This window comes from Macrobrachium nipponense, chromosome 11 (assembly GCF_015104395.2).
Source record: "Macrobrachium nipponense isolate FS-2020 chromosome 11, ASM1510439v2, whole genome shotgun sequence".
NCBI classification, from domain to species: Eukaryota; Metazoa; Arthropoda; class Malacostraca; order Decapoda; family Palaemonidae; genus Macrobrachium; species Macrobrachium nipponense.
In genome coordinates, this window is record NC_061087.1 from 38,736,896 (window position 1) to 38,755,535 (window position 18,640).

The 18,640-nt window shown below is 35.9% G+C and overlaps 1 protein-coding gene across 3 annotated transcripts; it reads left to right on the forward strand.

Moving 5' to 3' along the window:
- The first annotated feature begins 1,898 nt into the window (after positions 1 to 1,898).
- On the forward strand, positions 1,899 to 12,941 carry LOC135203320 (glutamate receptor ionotropic, kainate glr-3-like). Of its 3 annotated transcripts, none has more exons than XM_064234136.1 (8): positions 1,899 to 2,083; positions 4,908 to 5,155; positions 7,422 to 7,520; positions 7,984 to 8,298; positions 9,607 to 9,713; positions 10,397 to 10,558; positions 11,924 to 12,135; positions 12,584 to 12,941. In XM_064234136.1, the coding sequence occupies exons 1-8, from the start codon at positions 1,912 to 1,914 to the stop codon at positions 12,847 to 12,849; spliced, it is 1,581 nt and encodes a 526-aa protein (XP_064090206.1). In that variant the 5' UTR covers positions 1,899 to 1,911; the 3' UTR covers positions 12,850 to 12,941. The 3 variants fall into 3 exon arrangements, with proteins under 3 accessions (XP_064090206.1, XP_064089476.1, XP_064090891.1); XM_064233406.1 differs by having other exon boundaries at positions 10,385 to 10,558; positions 12,584 to 12,940; XM_064234821.1 differs by lacking the exons at positions 1,899 to 2,083; positions 4,908 to 5,155 and adding an exon at positions 5,185 to 5,460 and having other exon boundaries at positions 10,385 to 10,558.
- Positions 12,942 to 18,640: the final 5,699 nt, after the last annotated feature.

Here is an 18,640-nt window from a genome sequence, read left to right on the forward strand (position 1 = left end):
GCCGAAAACCATTGTACTAAAACAATGTGAAATAATAGTGCTATGCTATACTTTTCTGGCGTAAAATAATTTACTGTTCTGAAATGCATTATGAGATTCAGTCCAGCAAGCACATCAGAGAGGCTTATGCAATACAAGAAAATATAAATGAATCGTTACTAAGTAACAGAGCATAAGTGTAGGCTACACTGTATGGGAAAATTTTCAGTAATTAGTAGGGTACCGTAAAATGTAATTTATATTTATGTGTATGTGTATGTATGTATGATGTATATATTGTATTGTATATATAATATATATATATATATATATATATATATATAATATTAATATATATATAATTATTAATATTACATATATATGAACTGAATAACTCATTGAACAAGAAATATCTACACATATGAGATGAAATTACGTCTGAAAAAAGTGCTATCACTGTAGCACTATTCATACAACTAGGCTTACTCTCCAGTCATCAACCTTCACAATAAGCGCTTTGTTCTAGAAATTATACATATATATGCATACACACACACTTACATAGTCATAGCTGACACACATAGGGCATGACCTCACCTCAGGACTACATGTGAGTCCGAAGAATTTTTCCAAGGGGACAATCCTCGCCTAGCTATTGGTGTTTGATCAGGAAAGACAGAAGATTTATCTAGTCCAGTGGTTCCCAAACTTTTTTTCTGCCATTTCCCCCTGTACTCAGTTCAACCATCCAAATTTCCCCTTCATGTGTATGAGGGAAAGAGTAGTTAGAACACACTGTGACTATTTACTAATTTATTTTTCAAATGTACAAATATACTGATAAACGTGGATAGAGAGCGGTTAGTAACAACTAACCGCATAGCCATAGAGAGCGGTTAGTAACAAATAAAAGGACATGAGAAAATCCATCTGAGATTTTTTTAGTTAGTAGGTAGTGTATTTATTACCGCCCTGGTAGCTTCGAATTTCCCCCAGTTTGGGAACCTCTGGATTCTAGTCATTCCTTCCAGTTTCGCAGACTTTGTCGTGTTAATAATGACTTGTCAGTCAATGTCTCGAACGAAGAAGATAGTGATTCGTGACATTGCAAAAGAACAGCAAGACACTGCGCCAAAAATATATGTATGATAGCTACGTACCTCTTCAGTTTATTACACGACCATCGTCTCTCACACGAATAATACAAAAATAAAAAACTCAAAGATATTTTTATGACTCACTTGTAGTTTGTACTTTCGGTCCTGTTTATATGTTATTAGCGTTTTTAATTTTGGGTTCTATTTGCATTCGTAGTTTCGTATCTTATTTGTTTTATCCATTCTAAGCATTAACCTGCCGGGTTTTACGTTGAGCCAGAGGTTGCCGCTGTAATTTAAGTTTTTTTTATATACAAAGTCATTATTGGTGTTACGAATTTCCCTGTAACCAATTATAAGGGTGATGCAGCAGGATTCTGATTGAATGGAGCGGGATGTTTAGTGGACATTTGTTTGAAGTTGTGAAAATTAGTCATCCAATATTTGGAAGTGTTTCTTAGGTCTTAAGTCAGATTTCTCTCATACGCTTTTTTTAAGATAGCGCATGGTCTGATGACAACTAAAATAGATCCGCGTTGTGTTCAAAGGAATAAAATCATTTTTTAGTGCGCCACGTTTTGACTTTGAAATATTTTATAATTCAGATCATTTTCGTCACTGAATGTCTCATTTTTACCTGTCATGCACAAAGGAGGTCAGAATTCTCAAATATAACAAACATATCGATTATCAGGAATAAATCAAAGGTAGAGGAACAAAAGTACATTTCTAGAAACCAATACAATGACAAATTGAACACTCGAATTATTCAGTCTCACGTAATTCACATAGTAACCTGTCACCACTTTTATTGCAGCCGTCACTTGCTGTCAACATGTCCAAAGGCGTCAGAGTTTGCAGCCATGAATATTTTGTGGTTTTCTTACTCCTCTGCACTTGGAATGCTGCAACAAGTGCTCGATTCGATCGGGAACATTTAGAGAGTCGTCTGGTCCACGACATCGTGGCCTTTCATGGCGTCCGCCTTGTCAATATAATCAGTCAAGGTACGTTAGTGTTTGGTTTTCATTCAAAGGAAGAATAAATAAAGGCGGCATTAGTGAGGAGCCATTTGGAATTTAGGTTGTCACAAGTGATTTTTTTTTATGATACATTTGAAAAGCGTTTCCGTCATTTTTTGTAAGGTTAAACATGAGTCATTTTCTTCTCATTTCTCTTACTAGTCTTGTCAGTGAATAAAGAACAGCTCACTGTTTACTCTTGACCTGTTGTTCTGGAACCGAGAAAGAAAAATACGAACTCTATACACGTAACTTTTTCAGTACATTGAGTGATTACAGAACAAAGTAATGGATGTCTCGCAAACAAAGTTTCTTGATCTAATCAATGAATGTTTCGCACACTTTTGCTCGTTTTTATCAGGCCAGTGTTTGGTGATTCATGCATCCCAAATGTCAACAAGCACCAAACAATACTCAACCCATAGACCCTTAATTCTAGGCAACCCATGTTCCAGCTGTTATAATTATTTACCAGAAATGGCGGATGCACATATAAATTAAGCTGTGATATCTTTTTATTCCTTTTCTTTCCTCCTTCCCAATCATCAAACAAACCTCGGATGATTCCTGTTATGAGGGTTGACCTACGAAATGTGAGTATTTGTATGAGCTTTTATTGAGTAATACTTTTCCTCTTGGTACGGTTGACCACAAGAATAACCCCACACAGGACCCTGGAAAGAACTGGAAGATATTCTGAAGGAGAATATTTACTGCAATGGAGCCAAGGTCAACATGGAATCCAAACATAGGTATTGAGGACAGTAGGTAATCAGTATTTGATTAGCGCAAGGTATCCGGGAAACAGCGCCAGAAACAGAGATATGGGAATATGTATAAAGCGTAAAATACAAACTCGATTTGTCTTACAAGATATCGAAGGTGCTAACCTAGTACATGCAAAATGTTAAGAATCATAATGATAGTATGTGAGAAAAAATAACCTCGGTTTATTTGCTTGCGTTAAATGAAATTCACAATGTAAATTTTATTAATTAACTGAGCGATGAGATTTACTTTCTACTTCGGGCTTACTTTTAGTAAGACCATAAAACTTTTAGGAAAATATTAATTTTTTCTTCCACTTATTTTATAATGTTTCTTTTAGCCAGAAACAGTGGCACTGAAGGACAATAATCAGACAAATGGAAGCTGTTGGCTAAGGTAAGTGAGAAGGAAGAGTTTAACAACTTATCAAAAGGCAAACCAGCACTGCAAGTTCTTGATACTGTAAGAAAGTATCTGCAGATCAATCAAGAATTCATATAACATTAATGTATGTTCTGGGTCCTAGACAATGCTGAGGCACCAGTTAACTATAGGAACCGAGATGTTTTTGGTCAGAGACTTAAAACACTAACCATGCTCTATGACTCCAGTTGCTAGACTTCTAAATGTCTTTTACTTGAAATTGCTTTTAGTAGACCAACCGCTCTTCAAATTTCCGACCTCCCTCCTGTGCCTGTGTTCACCTCTACAAGGATTAATTTCACAGCGTTAAAGTCTACCTGCGTTTCTTTTTTTTTTTATCTTAACGGTTCATGTTTGACTTTTCTCCATCCGAGGATCACTTCGCAGGCATTAGTATGTATGTGTTTGCGCGCGTGTGCGGATATTTTACACTTCTGGCCGTTGATTAGTTAACCTTCAGCGTTTGTGTATATCATCATTTGGTCAAGGGGTAAGAAATAAATAAGAATGAACGCTTCATACTTTTTTAATCATTAAAAAAAATATTTCACATTAGAGAGGATAACTACTCTAAATCGGGAGTATGTTTTTGTGCAACATCATATTCATGCAGAAGCATTACACGGGCACATGTTAGCAGACTGGGTATAAACAAAATAAAATTTTGAGGTCTCTTCATAACCAGCTTCACACTGGATTTGAATATTGTCCTGTAATTTACGAATTCCTTAAATGTAGTTGAAGGGGACGCCTTAAGAATTTTTCGGGGCTTTCCTCGCGTGTTGTGCCTTTCATATGGAGAAATACATGAATTAGATATAGACACCATTTCACTATGAAACAGGCAATATTGATAAGCAATGAATTATTAACAAATAGTAATGATATTAATGGAAACTACCTCCTACCTTCCAATCTCAGATGAGGAACTGAATTTACAATGACAAGAGCGGTCATTACAGGAGGTCACGATCCAGCTTCTCACCTATAACGTGAAACATGCGCACAGACGCACACACACACACATGCAAGGTGAGCCTTGGATAGAGAAAAGTAAAGGCTGATTAGTTTCAAAGAAACTTTTGTACACTATGAATCGTTTCTAAAGAATAAATATCTCATGGAGGTTATTTACTCTAAAATCGATAGTAGGAAACTGTGATCAAATGCGAAAAATACTTGTACGTGAATTTTTATAAAAAAAAGCGTCTCTGAATTAAAGGCATTCTTACTGCAAGATATCGGAAGGTTTGTGCAGAAATGAAATGGGACAACTGTGCTAAGATAACACTATTAACGAATTATGTAATGACTTGTTTACCTGCTTAATTGATGGATCTGTTTACACAGTCATGTGTGCACTAATGACTTTTCTTTGCTATTTGTTGCCGAAACCATTATCATTCTGATGACAATCTACAACAGCTTCAGACAACTTTATCGTTATCATTACGGTTGTTGTTCAAGAGATGGGGCGTCGATGTTTATTTTTTCAGCGATGTCATGAACTGCAGAAAAGATCCTACAATGCTGAGAAGTAACATTCTTATAAACAAAGTTGTCTTCATAAACTAGGAAACAGAAATAAGTGCTCGTTAAAGGATAATGTTTCTTGCAGGGATAGATATTCCAGGGACTAAAGAGGCTGAAGTCGACAACAGGTGGTTCCAATGGACACTTCGCCAGCTCTATGGACAATATGGCTTAGGTTTATCTGTCACGGTAGCACATCGGGATCCAGGCAGTAAAAACATTAGTGCCAAAGCAGTTAACGATTTCCATCATTTTGTAAATACACCTCAACCTCCCCAGCACTTAGTTGTTCAACGAATGCTCACCGAAGAAGACTTGTATGTTTTTAAAGAGGTATGTAGACATAATATCGACATTATATCAATTGAACTGTGTATTTCTACACTTGCACTCAAGAACTGACATTGTATTGCTAGTTGTTTATCTCAAATTTCTGTTCTTGAAATCCGCTGAGAACTTAAGAATAATGATTAAATTTACGAATTCCGCTTCATTATATGGCTGACTCACCGCCTTGCCACTTCTGAGGCCTATGATTCCTGATGACGAATCGAGAAAGACTTGTTTCAAAAATGTTACTTCGAATCTACTTTGATTGGCCCGATTCCGCTGCTAATATCACCAGTATCATCAATGAAGTTAGTAAACTGAAAAATTTTGAGGCTATCTTTCTTAAAGTTTAAAAAATTGTTTGACTTTTGTTCTGAAATAAAGATTCCACTGTTATAATGCTTAAAGATTAAGGTCGACATGCTGACTTCATCTCTAAATAGCCAACAACTTTAAATTACGCCGAAAGATGTGGCGTCACAGGGGCCAAAGAGTTTACTGTTGATGTCTTGGTAATAATTAAAATCTAAATACTGTCCTTTTAGAACACGTATATGGAACTTTTGACTTCCATGAAAGAAACTAATTCTACCAATAGCTCGATTTTAACAATTCAGACACAGTGTAGTCACCACATCGGTAATAACTCAGGATTACCACGCCGGTATTTCAATGGCATATCTAGAAAATCAATAAAAGGAAGAATTCAGAATTCCAATGGAGAACCAACTTCACTTGAAAATAAAGATGAGCCACCTTTTGACTCGACTGCAACAATTCTGGAAAAAGAAAAACGTTTACAATTTTGGATTCAAATTTTTTAAAAATAAAATTAACTAGAGAGCAGTGCAACAAGACATTCTATGTTTTATGCATGAAATTACTATAGTACGAAATTGGAGACTACTTTCATTTTGAATAACTGCTTTCATTGGTGTTGGAAAAAATCTGTAATTTATCAACTATTAATGCCTAATTATATCTTGAGATATGACTATTCCTGGAAATTTAGATTTCATGGTCATGGGTCTGTTATCATCAACACTCAAAGCGCACTAATTTTTGCTATCACATCATCAGCTCTTTGTTAGGCAGCCTTGATCGACAAGAAGTTATATCTCAAAATAACATGGTAAGCAAAATATGGAAGTCTGAACTATATTTCTATGGTATTTAAGTTCATCTATTTGCCATATAATGTCATCATAACAAAACTAACAAAGGCTTCATTTCCATAGGTTCCAGCGCGCCGACCGAATGCCCATGTTGCAAAAGAACTTTAAGAAATCTATAAAGCAATTTGTCATCCTTGCTCATTAAAAACTACTAATCAATGAACATGTGGCCACTGTTATTACTCTTAGAAATCATGGAAATTTTGTCGTGTTAGCTCTGCAACTTCAGTCTTAACATTGGGCCTGAAGTTTTCGGAATGAGACATATTTCTTTATCAATCCCAGGAAAGATGGGTCTGCGTCTCTCAAAGTATAATTATCATTTAAAAACTTATATACGCTGTTTTAAACTACAGAAGGGACATTAAATATCTTTAATTGTCATGTTCCAATTATTTCTAAATTTTTAGGGGAACTATTTTGCTGACTAATTCATACCATAGCCTATTGAAATGGAAATTTCAATAGAAAAATAGTGCCGCATCTGAAATATGTGAAGTGTCTTTTCAAAATAACTACAACACAAATAAGGGCATTAGATTTGGAGAAGGCTTGAAATGACAGCAACTTAATATATAAAAATAAATCCGCATTTTGATTTTGAAGGAAGCAGGGTGTGTACAGAACAATGGATTTTTAATATTCAGTAGGTTATTTGTGCTAGAAACGAACAGACAAATTTGATAGAAAACTGTGGAATTAGAAAAGACGTCTATACTTAGTCAGCTGCTATTATTCATGACATACAAAGACCTGCTTTTAATAACCGTGATTAACCAAAGTTATTCCACGTGGGGGCTAGTACCATCAGTGTACCTCATGGCATTACTTGAGGTTCTCTGCAGCGTCCCTTCGGCCCCTAGCTTCCATCCCTTTCATTCCTTTTACTGTATCTCCGTTCATATTCTCTTTCTCCCATCTTCCTTTCCAACTTCATAGTGCAACTGCTTTGAGGTTTTTCTCCTGTTAAACCTTTCTAACCTTTATACTGTCAATTTCCGCTTCAGCGCTAAATGACCTCATAGGTCCTAACCTTTGGCCTTTGGTCTCAGTTCTCTATTTTCTTCTTAATCAAAGTTGTTTTACACAAGCAGATGTACGACAAGACTGACGATCAGGTCAACTGGCTGCTCCTCTCTGATACAACCATTGAAAGCCAACTTAGTCAGGTGTCCTTGCCAATCAACAGCAAGGTCAGTGCGAGTGAATTCAGCTATGCAGAAGTATTTGACGTATTTCGATATTATTATTATTATTATTATTATTATTATTATTATTATTATTATTATATTCAGTAGATGAACCCTATTCATATGGAACTAGCCCACAGGGACCATTAACTTGAAATTCAAGCTTTCAAAGAATCAAGTGTTCATTAGGAAGAACCAAGAGGAAGGAGAGGAAATACAGAAAGAAGAGATCCCACTTATTAAAATAATTAATAAATAGTTAAATCGATAAAAAATCTATTAAAATGCAAGAAGAATGGTATCAAGATAGTAAGGTATTGTATTTATAGTATCCTATATTTTTGAAATAGCACAAAAAGGTAAGGCACAAGTATCTAGAATCTTCCAAAAGATTGCGTGTCATAGCCTAGGCTAATATATGATTTCAGTAACAGACGAAGGAAGGTTATAAATGGGCTTCTTACAGGTTGTTGTAGCGTTAGTTGATGTAGAATCCAGAGGTGCAATATTGCTGGAAGCTTACAAAGTAGCACCCAAACTGCCGCTCAGATTACACGTCATCGGTACTTGGCTCTTGAACAACATCTCTGAAGATGATGCTCTTCACAGACACTTTTTAGCTGTCAAAGGTGTCATCCCTGAGGAACTCAAAGATCTCCCAAACCAAAGACTATTAGTGAGCAGGAAGATGAAGTACGGAGTTATGACTTACATCCAAGGAGACCTCATTATTAGAAGGAGAGATCTCACCGGACTTCATTTAAGGTGCACTATCATCGAGGTAGGCTAAAGTAAAAATGATAACTTTTCACGAATTCCAAACATTTATTGCCTGACTGCAAAGATGTTCATAATTTGGCTAGACGATTTTTTTTATATGTAAGTGGTAGCTGTTCAGTATTGATAACCTCAGTCATGTGACAAAGACAAATATCTTTCGGAATCTGAATCACCGACCTTTGATTTGCCAAGCCATTGCTATATCCATTCAGCCACAGAAAAATAGCATAGTGGAACCAAACATGCTACTGTATATACTTTTGGATCATAGTGGGCTAACTGTGACCATATCTGTAGTTTTACTTCCTCCAAACCCCTCAAGCAATTCAGTTCTCATCTACAAAGGCAATGAGATAAATGCCTTTATCAAGTATCCTTTATGAGTAATTTCCAGGGGAAAACACCTGCTTATAATTTTATCAATGTTATAAATATATAAAAGGCCCTACATACAATATCTAACTTCCATGCGGCGTTTGCTGATATTTTCATTATGTGCTTCTCAAAAAATAAGATGTGAGTCAAAGATTACACCAAGTATAGTTAAAGCTTCAGACTCATTCAGCAGAACCGCACCCACCTACAGGGGAGATAGTGGTGGAAAATCGATACGTGATCTACTAATCAATGTTTTTTTTTTTTTTTTTTTTTTTCTTTTTCACCGACCACACAATTCACTAACCGATGATGCATGTCACGGCTGAGACTAAGGGCAGGCTCATTTCTCACAAGTGGAGACTTTACTAAACCCACAAGTGTTGCATTATAGGCTTACTGAACAATCTTATTTTCCTCGCCAACAACCATATCACTCGTATACACTGAAAATAATAGCGGACCAAGAACACTACCCCATGGGAATCAAGACAAAATAGGTCTTGGTTCACTAAAGATACCATCAACATATTACAAATTATGTGCAGTAGCATAGGTGTCTAGTTCCACTCCTTGATGCTCTCATTGAATAAGTGGATATAGTGTTGGTCAGGCAAAGCACAGGACAGCGGTTCAAATCCACAAGGGGCAGGTTTGCATTTATCTTCTTTTTTCATGCGAGATTGCCTGCTTATAATGCAACCTCAATTGTGATAGACATTTATCCAATATTTGTATATCAATGATATCCTATCATATACTGTAAAAACTATAGTATATAATGAGTTAAATTCTGAGGCAAGAAACTACATTAAATCAATCTTTATATTAATTAATCAAATACTGTTAAGACAAAGTAGAGGAAAATAGAAGTAGAATTTTCATGAACTCCATGGTGAGTGAAACTCGGGCTCTTTTTTTTTTTTCTCTCCAGAATCCGCCTTTTATATATACAACAAGAACACATGTGGACGGGACTGTTGCCCTTCAAGGAGGCTATGCTTCCCTTTTCTATCTTCTGCAGAAAATCACTAATTTTACGTAAGTTTCACACATGTTTTGAATGCACGAGATAATGTGGATAAGTGCTACTTAAAGCATAACGTATATGTATTATTAAAAATGTTTTTAGTGTCCTTACCTCTGTAAGTTATTTTTTTTTAGTATGGCTTTGATATGTCTATATGCCTATTCGATAATGAATAACAAGTATAAAAGAATTATCAGAAGTGATCGCCGATGCTCAAGAAACTGAAATTGCCTCATTCGATATCGGATCAGTATTTCGAAATTGATACTTTAAAACCAGCGTTTCCACCAATACGCTGTTTTCACTATGGGGTGATTCCACACACACACACACACACACACACACACACATAAGTCACTGATAGTGACATCATTCAACTGGTGAATCAACAGTGAAACCTTCTTCGGAAAAACTTTGACATCTGTCACTTCATTCACCGACATAAAGTCATCAGCAGTTCTCTAACCCAGTAGTATCCCCGTCATCTGTCACTTATATTTATGAGTGAGGCATTTATTTTCTTCCAGTACATTTTCCATTTACACGTAAAATGTTACACACAATTCTAAAGAACTTGACCTTTCTGTAGAATTGCGCGAAAACAAAATGAACTTCTTGCAGTTTTATTTTGTATGATGATGAAGAGGGAGCTCATGGTCGTTTTGATCTTCCATTTGCAAAGGTCATCCTGCAGGATGGTGAGAGATAAAGCCTGGGGGTCTTTCATCAATGGCCGCTGGAACGGAGTCATCGGCGAGGTCCTTGAGGGAGCTGCAGACATAGCTGTGTCTACTATTGACCTGACGGCCAAGCGTAGTGAAGTTGTCGACTTCCTCATGACACTATCAGCGACAAGGTATTAATGGACTAATAGACTCATTTTTTGTAACATGGCGGTGCAATAATTGTAGTCATTTACTTTTTAAATAAATAACTTGGGTTGCGGCGGTTCGCTGGGTAAAATGTCTATTTACCCTGCTGTTTGCTTAACCCCTTCGTTGCAGGTCTTTTACCCATTACCTTCGTTGGGCTTTGAACGAGGTCAGCGCGAAAGCCCTACAAAAGCGCAACTGAGAACAGCGCAACTGAGAACAGTTGCGCTTTTGTTTCAGAGATCAAGTCCTTGTAACAACCTTATCACTTTCTTGACTGAGTGGATGGCAATATATAACAACTTCTGTTGGAAGTCTCTCAGCATCAGTCTTTGCTGAACCACGTTAGTTCCCCGGGTTTTTATACTAAAGGGAGGTCATATTTAGAATCCCTTCCGGTTGTTATGTGTAAAACTGCTCTGAGCTTTATCTAAAAAGATCCCAAAATACTTTACAAATCTGGCTTCATCTTCTGACAAGCTACTGAAAGACTCGTTTCTTGTTTTCGCTTTGGATTCCCTTCAACTCCGATGGAACGGCGGATTTTGTTGCCCCGTATCCTGTTGAAAGGCTTAGATATGCACATACACAAGTGCTTACCCACAAAGATTAAGTTGCATCTATTGAAATTCATAAATTTTTCAAAGGCAAGAGTTTAACTCTGCAAAATCTACAGTTATTTATCTATTCATTTATTTATATACTAACAAAATCAAATGGCGGTGATAACAGTTCTTCAAAAACAACGCCAAACACGAGTAAATGTTCAGGCAAAGGAAGGAAAAGGTTTTTGCTAAATACTGTAATCTAAATATTATAGAAGTGTAATTCATTTTCCTCAGAAGTTTTATTTTCTATGAGGCCTACATGCTGAATCTAAGAATATACCCACACTAGGAATATAAATACACCTAGAGAAACGTGTTAGTTCTTTTTTGTAAACGCATACATCTCAGCATCCCTTCATGAATTTTCAATTCTATCGTTACGCAAGATATTCTACTCCAGGCAAAGTCTTTCCAGCGTCTAAATATTTCCCTTGAATGTCTTCATTTTTATACATGGCGATGGTCAGGTCATAAAAATACCAAATTTGTAGCTTCAATGATGAAAATTCAATGCCCAGTAGCACGCACAAGATAAGAATATAGAACTTGTAGGATTTACTGTTAAATCATGTATCAAGAAATGTCCAACATGCTCATTCTCTCTTTTCTAGCAGTTCGTCATCGGGACTTTTGACTTGAATTGCTAGGAAAAAAAAAATAAAGAATCGCCAAAAAGTTTGAATTACTTATATATCTTTTTTTATCATGATACTCATGTTCATTATATTCTTACCATTTCAGATACTATTTGATCTTCAAACGACCGTCTAGTAGCGACCAGAAATGGACCGCTTACACCCAAGAATTCCAAGGGAGCGCCTGGATAATGTTGGGGATTTTTTGTCTTCTGCTGGTGGCCTTGTTCTTAGTTTTTGTTGCACTGGCGCCTTCGGACTCCCATTTGGAATTGTCAGACGGCTTAGAAATTATTGTAGGGTTTCTCTTGGGACAAGGTGATGCACTTTTTGCTTGAATTAGAGTTCGCATTTCAAAGCAAAGATATTCGACAATTTCCTTGGATTTTTTAAATTTTTCATTCAATACAAAGACAAATATAAGAACAAAACTGGTTACACCCTATTTCTCGGTCGTGTTTTGTTTTGTATTCACAAAACATATGGGTTATTTTCAAACATTCATGTTATAACAGAGAAGCTCTTATTACAATAAAAAAAATATGTATAGTCAACTGTGGATCTTTTAACAATTACGAAAACACGCCAAATTATATTCCGTTTGCGACATATGACATTCACCTTCGAGGGAAGCTTTGGATTTCAATAAGTTCTATGTTGCACAGGATATTTTCTGGGAATAAAAATAACTTGCAGCACAAAATCAGTACATTTATCCTTATCAAATTGGAATCAATATAGTTAACGTCAACTTGTGCTTTTACAGGAACTAACATCAATGTTTCGGCCACAAGCATCCGCTTGTTGATGCTAACATCGCTGATGTTTCATGTGCTTATGGTAACACACTACACCAGCGACCTCCTGTCCGGTTTGACAGCTGGAGTCCCACGACCTCTTATCTCAGACCTATCTGACATCTCCCGAAATCCCAAATTCACTTTGGGCTTTGAAAAAAATACTGCTCTGGATGAGTTCTTGAGTGTAAGCCTTAGAAAGCGCTCTTCATATTCTATTCATGAAATATCGTAACTATATAAATGAAAGAACACTATCGGCCCACTGTGAGACTAGGACTGGTAGGCTCAATTAACTGCACTCACACATACATAAATGTAAAGATAACATAAAATATATATGCGTTAAACTACAAATGTCCTTTAATATCCAATTCGCTCTACCTCGGAATTAATATATTTTCATATAAGTTACCCGAAGGGTAATTTTTTAGTTGATAATAATTTCGTCCTCTCATGTATTCGAACCAGCGCACAGAGGAGAAATCAGGACTTTAGTGAGTTACCAACCAGGCCAACAAGTGAGGTATAGGTTGATACCGATTCCCTCCTTACAAATCACTGTCGAACTCAGGTATTTGTAATTAGAATCGATATCCGCTCACCTCTACCATGTTAACCAAGCCGTACGTTTGCCGCACGTAGCCATATTGTGAATTTTTATCACATAACTGTGAATCATATGTATGCATTAGCTAAAAATGTCCTTCAATATCATATTCGCTCTACATCAAATAAAAATTCATAATATGGCTACGTGCGGCCAACGTGCGACTTGGTTAACATAGCCGAGGTGGGCGGATATCGATTCTAATTACAAATACCTGAGTTCGACAGTGATTTGTAAGGTCGGAATCGGTATCAACTTACACCTCACTTGCTGGCCTGATCGGTAACTCACTGAAGTCCTGACTTCTCTCTGTGCGCTGGTTCGAATACACGAGAGGACGAAATCATTATCAACTAAAAAATTACCCTTCGGGTAACTTATATGAAAATATATTAATTCCGAGGTAGAGCGAATTGGATATTAAAAGAAGAACATTTGTAACTTAATGCATGTATGTATACGAGTCATGATGATGTGATAAAAATTCACTTCACACACACACACACACACACACACACACACACACATATATATATATATATATATATATATAATATCTATATATATATATATATATATAAATGCGTACATAGTACATGAAATTCACTACCTAGGACAGATTAAGAAACTTATAACGTGCCAAAAGGAACCTCAAAGCAGCAAAACATTCTGAAATATATTAAGATGGTGACGCTAAATGCATTGCGCAGGTATTAAGGGAGTTTTCACGACTTGTCTCTGATATGGTGACGAGTAAAGTTGAAGTTTTATGTGAAATAAGAAAAAAAGTAACGTTGGCAATTAGTTACAGAATACAGACTCAAAAGAGTTTCTGACTATGAAAAAATGGAGCAGATCACGACGGCTCACATCTTACTCGTATCTTCGCCCTCGTGACTAAGGTTGGCATTTTTTCTACGAGATCCTGATGTGAAGGTCTGTCATTACTAGGAAACATTGTTTGGAAACAAAGTTTGCAAACTGTTTGCAAACACTTTTTTCCAGAATGGAAAACATTTAGTGTTTCTGTGTGTATATGCACAAATACACACGTATAATGTAGTATATGCTTTTATTTACATATATATACGTGTATATATGTATATACATGTATGTGTTTATATAATTACATATACATATATCTAAATACACATATTTATATGCACTTACACATACGTACTTTATGTTTGCATTATATGTATATGTACATATACTTATACATATGTCTATATGTATATGTACACATGTGCATGTGTGTGTGACACTGCTTTATCTAAAAACTTCCTCACCCATTTCTTTTACTTCCTCTTATCCCTCCTCGAGTACATTAACACTGCTAAGTAGAACACAGAGGCTAATGCACCATCAGGCATCCTGACGACAACTGAGCTCTGGACAGGATACATTGCTTGCAAAGTTTCCAAGCTGTTTGTAAACTGTTTACAAGCAGTTTCCTAGAAACTGTTTGCTGACAGCTTGGAAACTTTGCTTCCAAAACACGTTTCCTAGTGTGGTCAGGCCTTAACATAAAAGAAAAAAAAAGGCTGATGGAGATCTCCTTCATGAGACCTAATTCTGTTACAAGAATCGTTACAAAGGCTTGCATTAGAATATATCTTCCCGGCATTTTTAAAACGGAACAAAATAAAAGAGAGGTACAGGTTAGTAAACTGAGAGACATTTGAGAAAAAAAGACCTAGGATTTGAAGAAAAATTGGTCCAAAGAAGTATGAAGACAGCGGTAATCAAGAGGAGCTGTGTATGTGCCATATGATATCCGGTGAAAAGATATGCCACAATTATTACCTTATTATCAGGCAAGCTGCCACAAGTAATTTTGCCCTACGACACCCATTATATAATAGTCATTTGTACTGCAATCCACGAATATCCGAAGTATACCCAAAACATTTCCCCGGACATTGTTTCATTGCGTGATAAATTGAAGCCAGAATAACATGAGAATAACTGTTACAGAACAGAAAATTACTGAATAAGGACCAGTATGAATTTAAGCACTGAATTGTAACGCTCGATATCCGCAGAATTTTGCTAATACCAAGACGTTCCATTACTGCCTTGTATGTGTGAAGTATTGGTTAAGCAAGTGCATTATTTTGTGCATTATTTTGTCAAACAGTGCTTAAGCAAGAACATCCAAAAGGTTGACATTTATTAGTTAAACTAGATCTAATCAGTTTTCTATACTCCATTATGAAAATTCCGCTTGCGGACCTTTCATAACGGATAACTTATATAATACAATTAATGCACGGGTCAAGTTTGTAGTTTCATTTATATTCTGTAGAGACTTTCATATCATGGATAGAAATAGAATTAGAACAAAAAGTTGCTCTCACTTCAATCGAGAAGACAGCGACAATTCATCACAATCCCAGACTTCCCCTTAGTTGGTTTGCTTTTTAATGATTTCAGTGCTTTCAAACGCTAAATTCAACATGAATTAAACTAAAAGTCATTAACAAGAATTTTTTTTTAAATATCCTATCATATTTTCATCATAGCTGATAGAATGATAACACAGACATGAAATTTGATCATGACCATTAAGTCATGAAATATAAAAGATTAAGTTTCTCTTCGTGTTTTTACGTATCTAATGATGTATTTTACATGTTTTTCAGAAATCTCAGGTGGCGGCTTACAGGCAGATTTGGCTAGATAATCAAGAAAAAGGTGAATATAGCCCACCAGATTTATTAGAAAACGTACAGACCAGAAAAAACTACTTTGTTTTGATATCAAAACGGTATTTTCTGCATCATTACGGAAAAGATTGTCGTTTCCAAAACCTCAATAGAGATTATTTCCTCACTGGAATGTCATTCGTGGTTAAAAAGAAATCTCCAATCAAGCCCATCTTAAATAATCTGTAAGTAGTGCGTACGATATACCATATCTCGGTAACCGCCGATACAATGCATAGTAAATAAAGTGGAAAGGTATGCAAGGAAACATCACAAATACTAAACGACTGAATATTCTACAGGTAAGAGTGATCCCTTTTTCTTAATTGAACAGTCAAGAAAACAATCAGTCTAAGTTCATTAAAATAGGTGTGAGGTAATCTTAATTAAAGGGCATCACTCGTACAAATTCAAATCTAAGTATTTCCCTGATTCTGTTTTATTTGTGGGAAACGTCACAATTATCACTCTATATTTCTACCTAAACAAAAATAAAATACAGTACTGGTGGTTAAAATAAAATACTCATATAAATTTTAAATACAAAATTTTATTTCTAAATTCAAAATTTATAAGTGAAATTCACAATCTCAGGGAAATTGTTATTATCTGAAAACAAAAGTTTAATTAATTCTTGAATTAATTATTAAGCAAAATTAAATCAAAGTTTATCAAGAAAATTAATTAAATTAAATCATAAAGCAATAATTAAATTTGAAATGATATTTCATTAAATAAAAATTAATTTGCAAGTGTTAGATTCAAACAATTTCAGAACAGAATATTATTCAAACTAATTAAACAAAATAAAGACAATGCAAAAACATAATGCATAATACGAAAACAATTAAAGCATTGACAGTACAAACATTAAGCATATAAAATTTGGATATGTCAAAAGAACAAAGCAAAAGATAAATGTTTAAAAAAAATGATAAAAACCTCAAAGTGCACTTCAAAACATTTGTAAAAATACCTTATACACAGCTGCAGCTTCCATCAAAAGGCCTGTTACAATTTTACACTTTTTCACTATTTTTTCGTGGCACCTTCACGAACCTAACAGAAATAATACTATGTTCAGATTCCACAAATGACACATACTTTACTAAGAAATGAGTGACCAGCTCGTTACGTTAAGTTAATGAAACAGCCTCGCAACCAAGCGAGCGAGCGAGAGAGATTTTGAGAGAGAGAGAGAGACTCTCTAACGCACGCCGCTCTGCCTCAAAAGCGAATTAATATTTTATATGCGTGACTCTGCGTATCAGGGGAATGGGTGTATCTCAGTGTGCACGTCTGAGACGATAACATATTACGTCATCTCTATAGGGGTATCTAATACAGGGCCTCTTTGACTGCGTTCACATATGTCTATGAATAAGGTTCCTTTGTTCCGTTACAGGCCTGACCGGGATGATAAAAAATTAGCTTAACTCATCTATTTTCAAGGGGTTTAATAACAGTGCGGCCTGGGAGGTCTTACGCACTTGTTGCGCCGATAAAGAAATCAGCTTAGCTAAGACATTCTCAAAGTGTGACAGCAACCCTCTTCAAAAGGCTTATGAGCTTTCACTCTCTCTGTCTTACGTACTTAAAAATGAAAAGTGTGGATCACTTAAGACATGTTATCTTTAAATTTGGGAATCTGAACACACCAAAACATACATTTCATAACATGATACACAGGTTCTGAGGTGAATTAATCGTATTACCACAATTATAATTGCATTATAAAACTAAAAAGATTAGTTATTCCGGGGTTGAATCCAACGATTCACAACGGGATAAATAATCGGCAACTACATTGTTCTTACCAGATATGTGCTCAACCTTTATATTATACTGTTGCAAGCACAAAGACCACCTGGTCAGTCTTTGATTATGGTTTTTCATCCGCTGTATGAATGACAGGGGATTGTGATCAGACAACACTAAAACTTCTTCATTCCTAGGTCTGTTATCCACCACACCTTCAAACCTTTTTTCAATGCTGTGATTAAGGCTAGAGCCTCCTTTTCAATAGTTGCATAGTTTTTCTGATGCTTTTCCAGTTTGAAGACAGGAAACACACAGGGTGTAGAAGGTTATTTTCATCTTCTTGAAGTAGAACAGCTCCAATTCCACATTCAGAGGCATCAACTTGTATCACAAATTTCTAATTAAAGTCTGGAGCTTGAAGCACTGGTCTTGAAGTTAAAATGGCTTTTATCTTCTCAAAGGATTCTTGACATTCATGAGTCCAAACAAACTTAGCTTTGGGACTAGTTAAGTCTGTCAAGGGAGCTACTACGGCTGAGAAATTTGGACAGAAACGACGATAGAATCCAGCCATGCCCAAAAATCTTTGTAGTTGCTTCCTAGTATTAGGGGGGGGGGTAGCCTTAAGGATACCTTCCACATTAGCATTCACCGGAGCGAGAAGGCCTTTTTCCAACTTCAAACCCAAGGTACTGAACAGTTGCCTTCCCAAACTCACTCTTCTCTAGGTTGACTGTTAGTCCTGCCTCTTGTAGTTTCTTGAAAACTTTCTTCAGGATCTGCAGATGTTCTTCCCATGTTGTAGAGTAAATGACAATGTCATCAAGGTATACACCTACTCCTTCTATAGATCCAAGCAGTTGATCCATCACTCGTTGAAATGTGGCTGGTGCATTCATCAGACCAAATGGCAGTAAAGTATACTGCTACAATCCAAAAGGAGTAAT

Bases quoted from the DNA above. Each gene is read 5' to 3' on its own strand.
- LOC135203320 (XM_064233406.1), top strand. From the start codon at position 1,912: ATGTCCAAAGGCGTCAGAGTTTGCAGCCATGAATATTTTGTGGTTTTC. The intron at 2,084-4,907 runs GTACGTTAGTGT...TGTTTCTTGCAG, and splicing joins TGTCAATATAATCAGTCAAG to GGATAGATATTCCAGGGACT. The intron at 8,299-9,606 runs GTAGGCTAAAGT...TTTTCTCTCCAG, and splicing joins TAAGGTGCACTATCATCGAG to AATCCGCCTTTTATATATAC.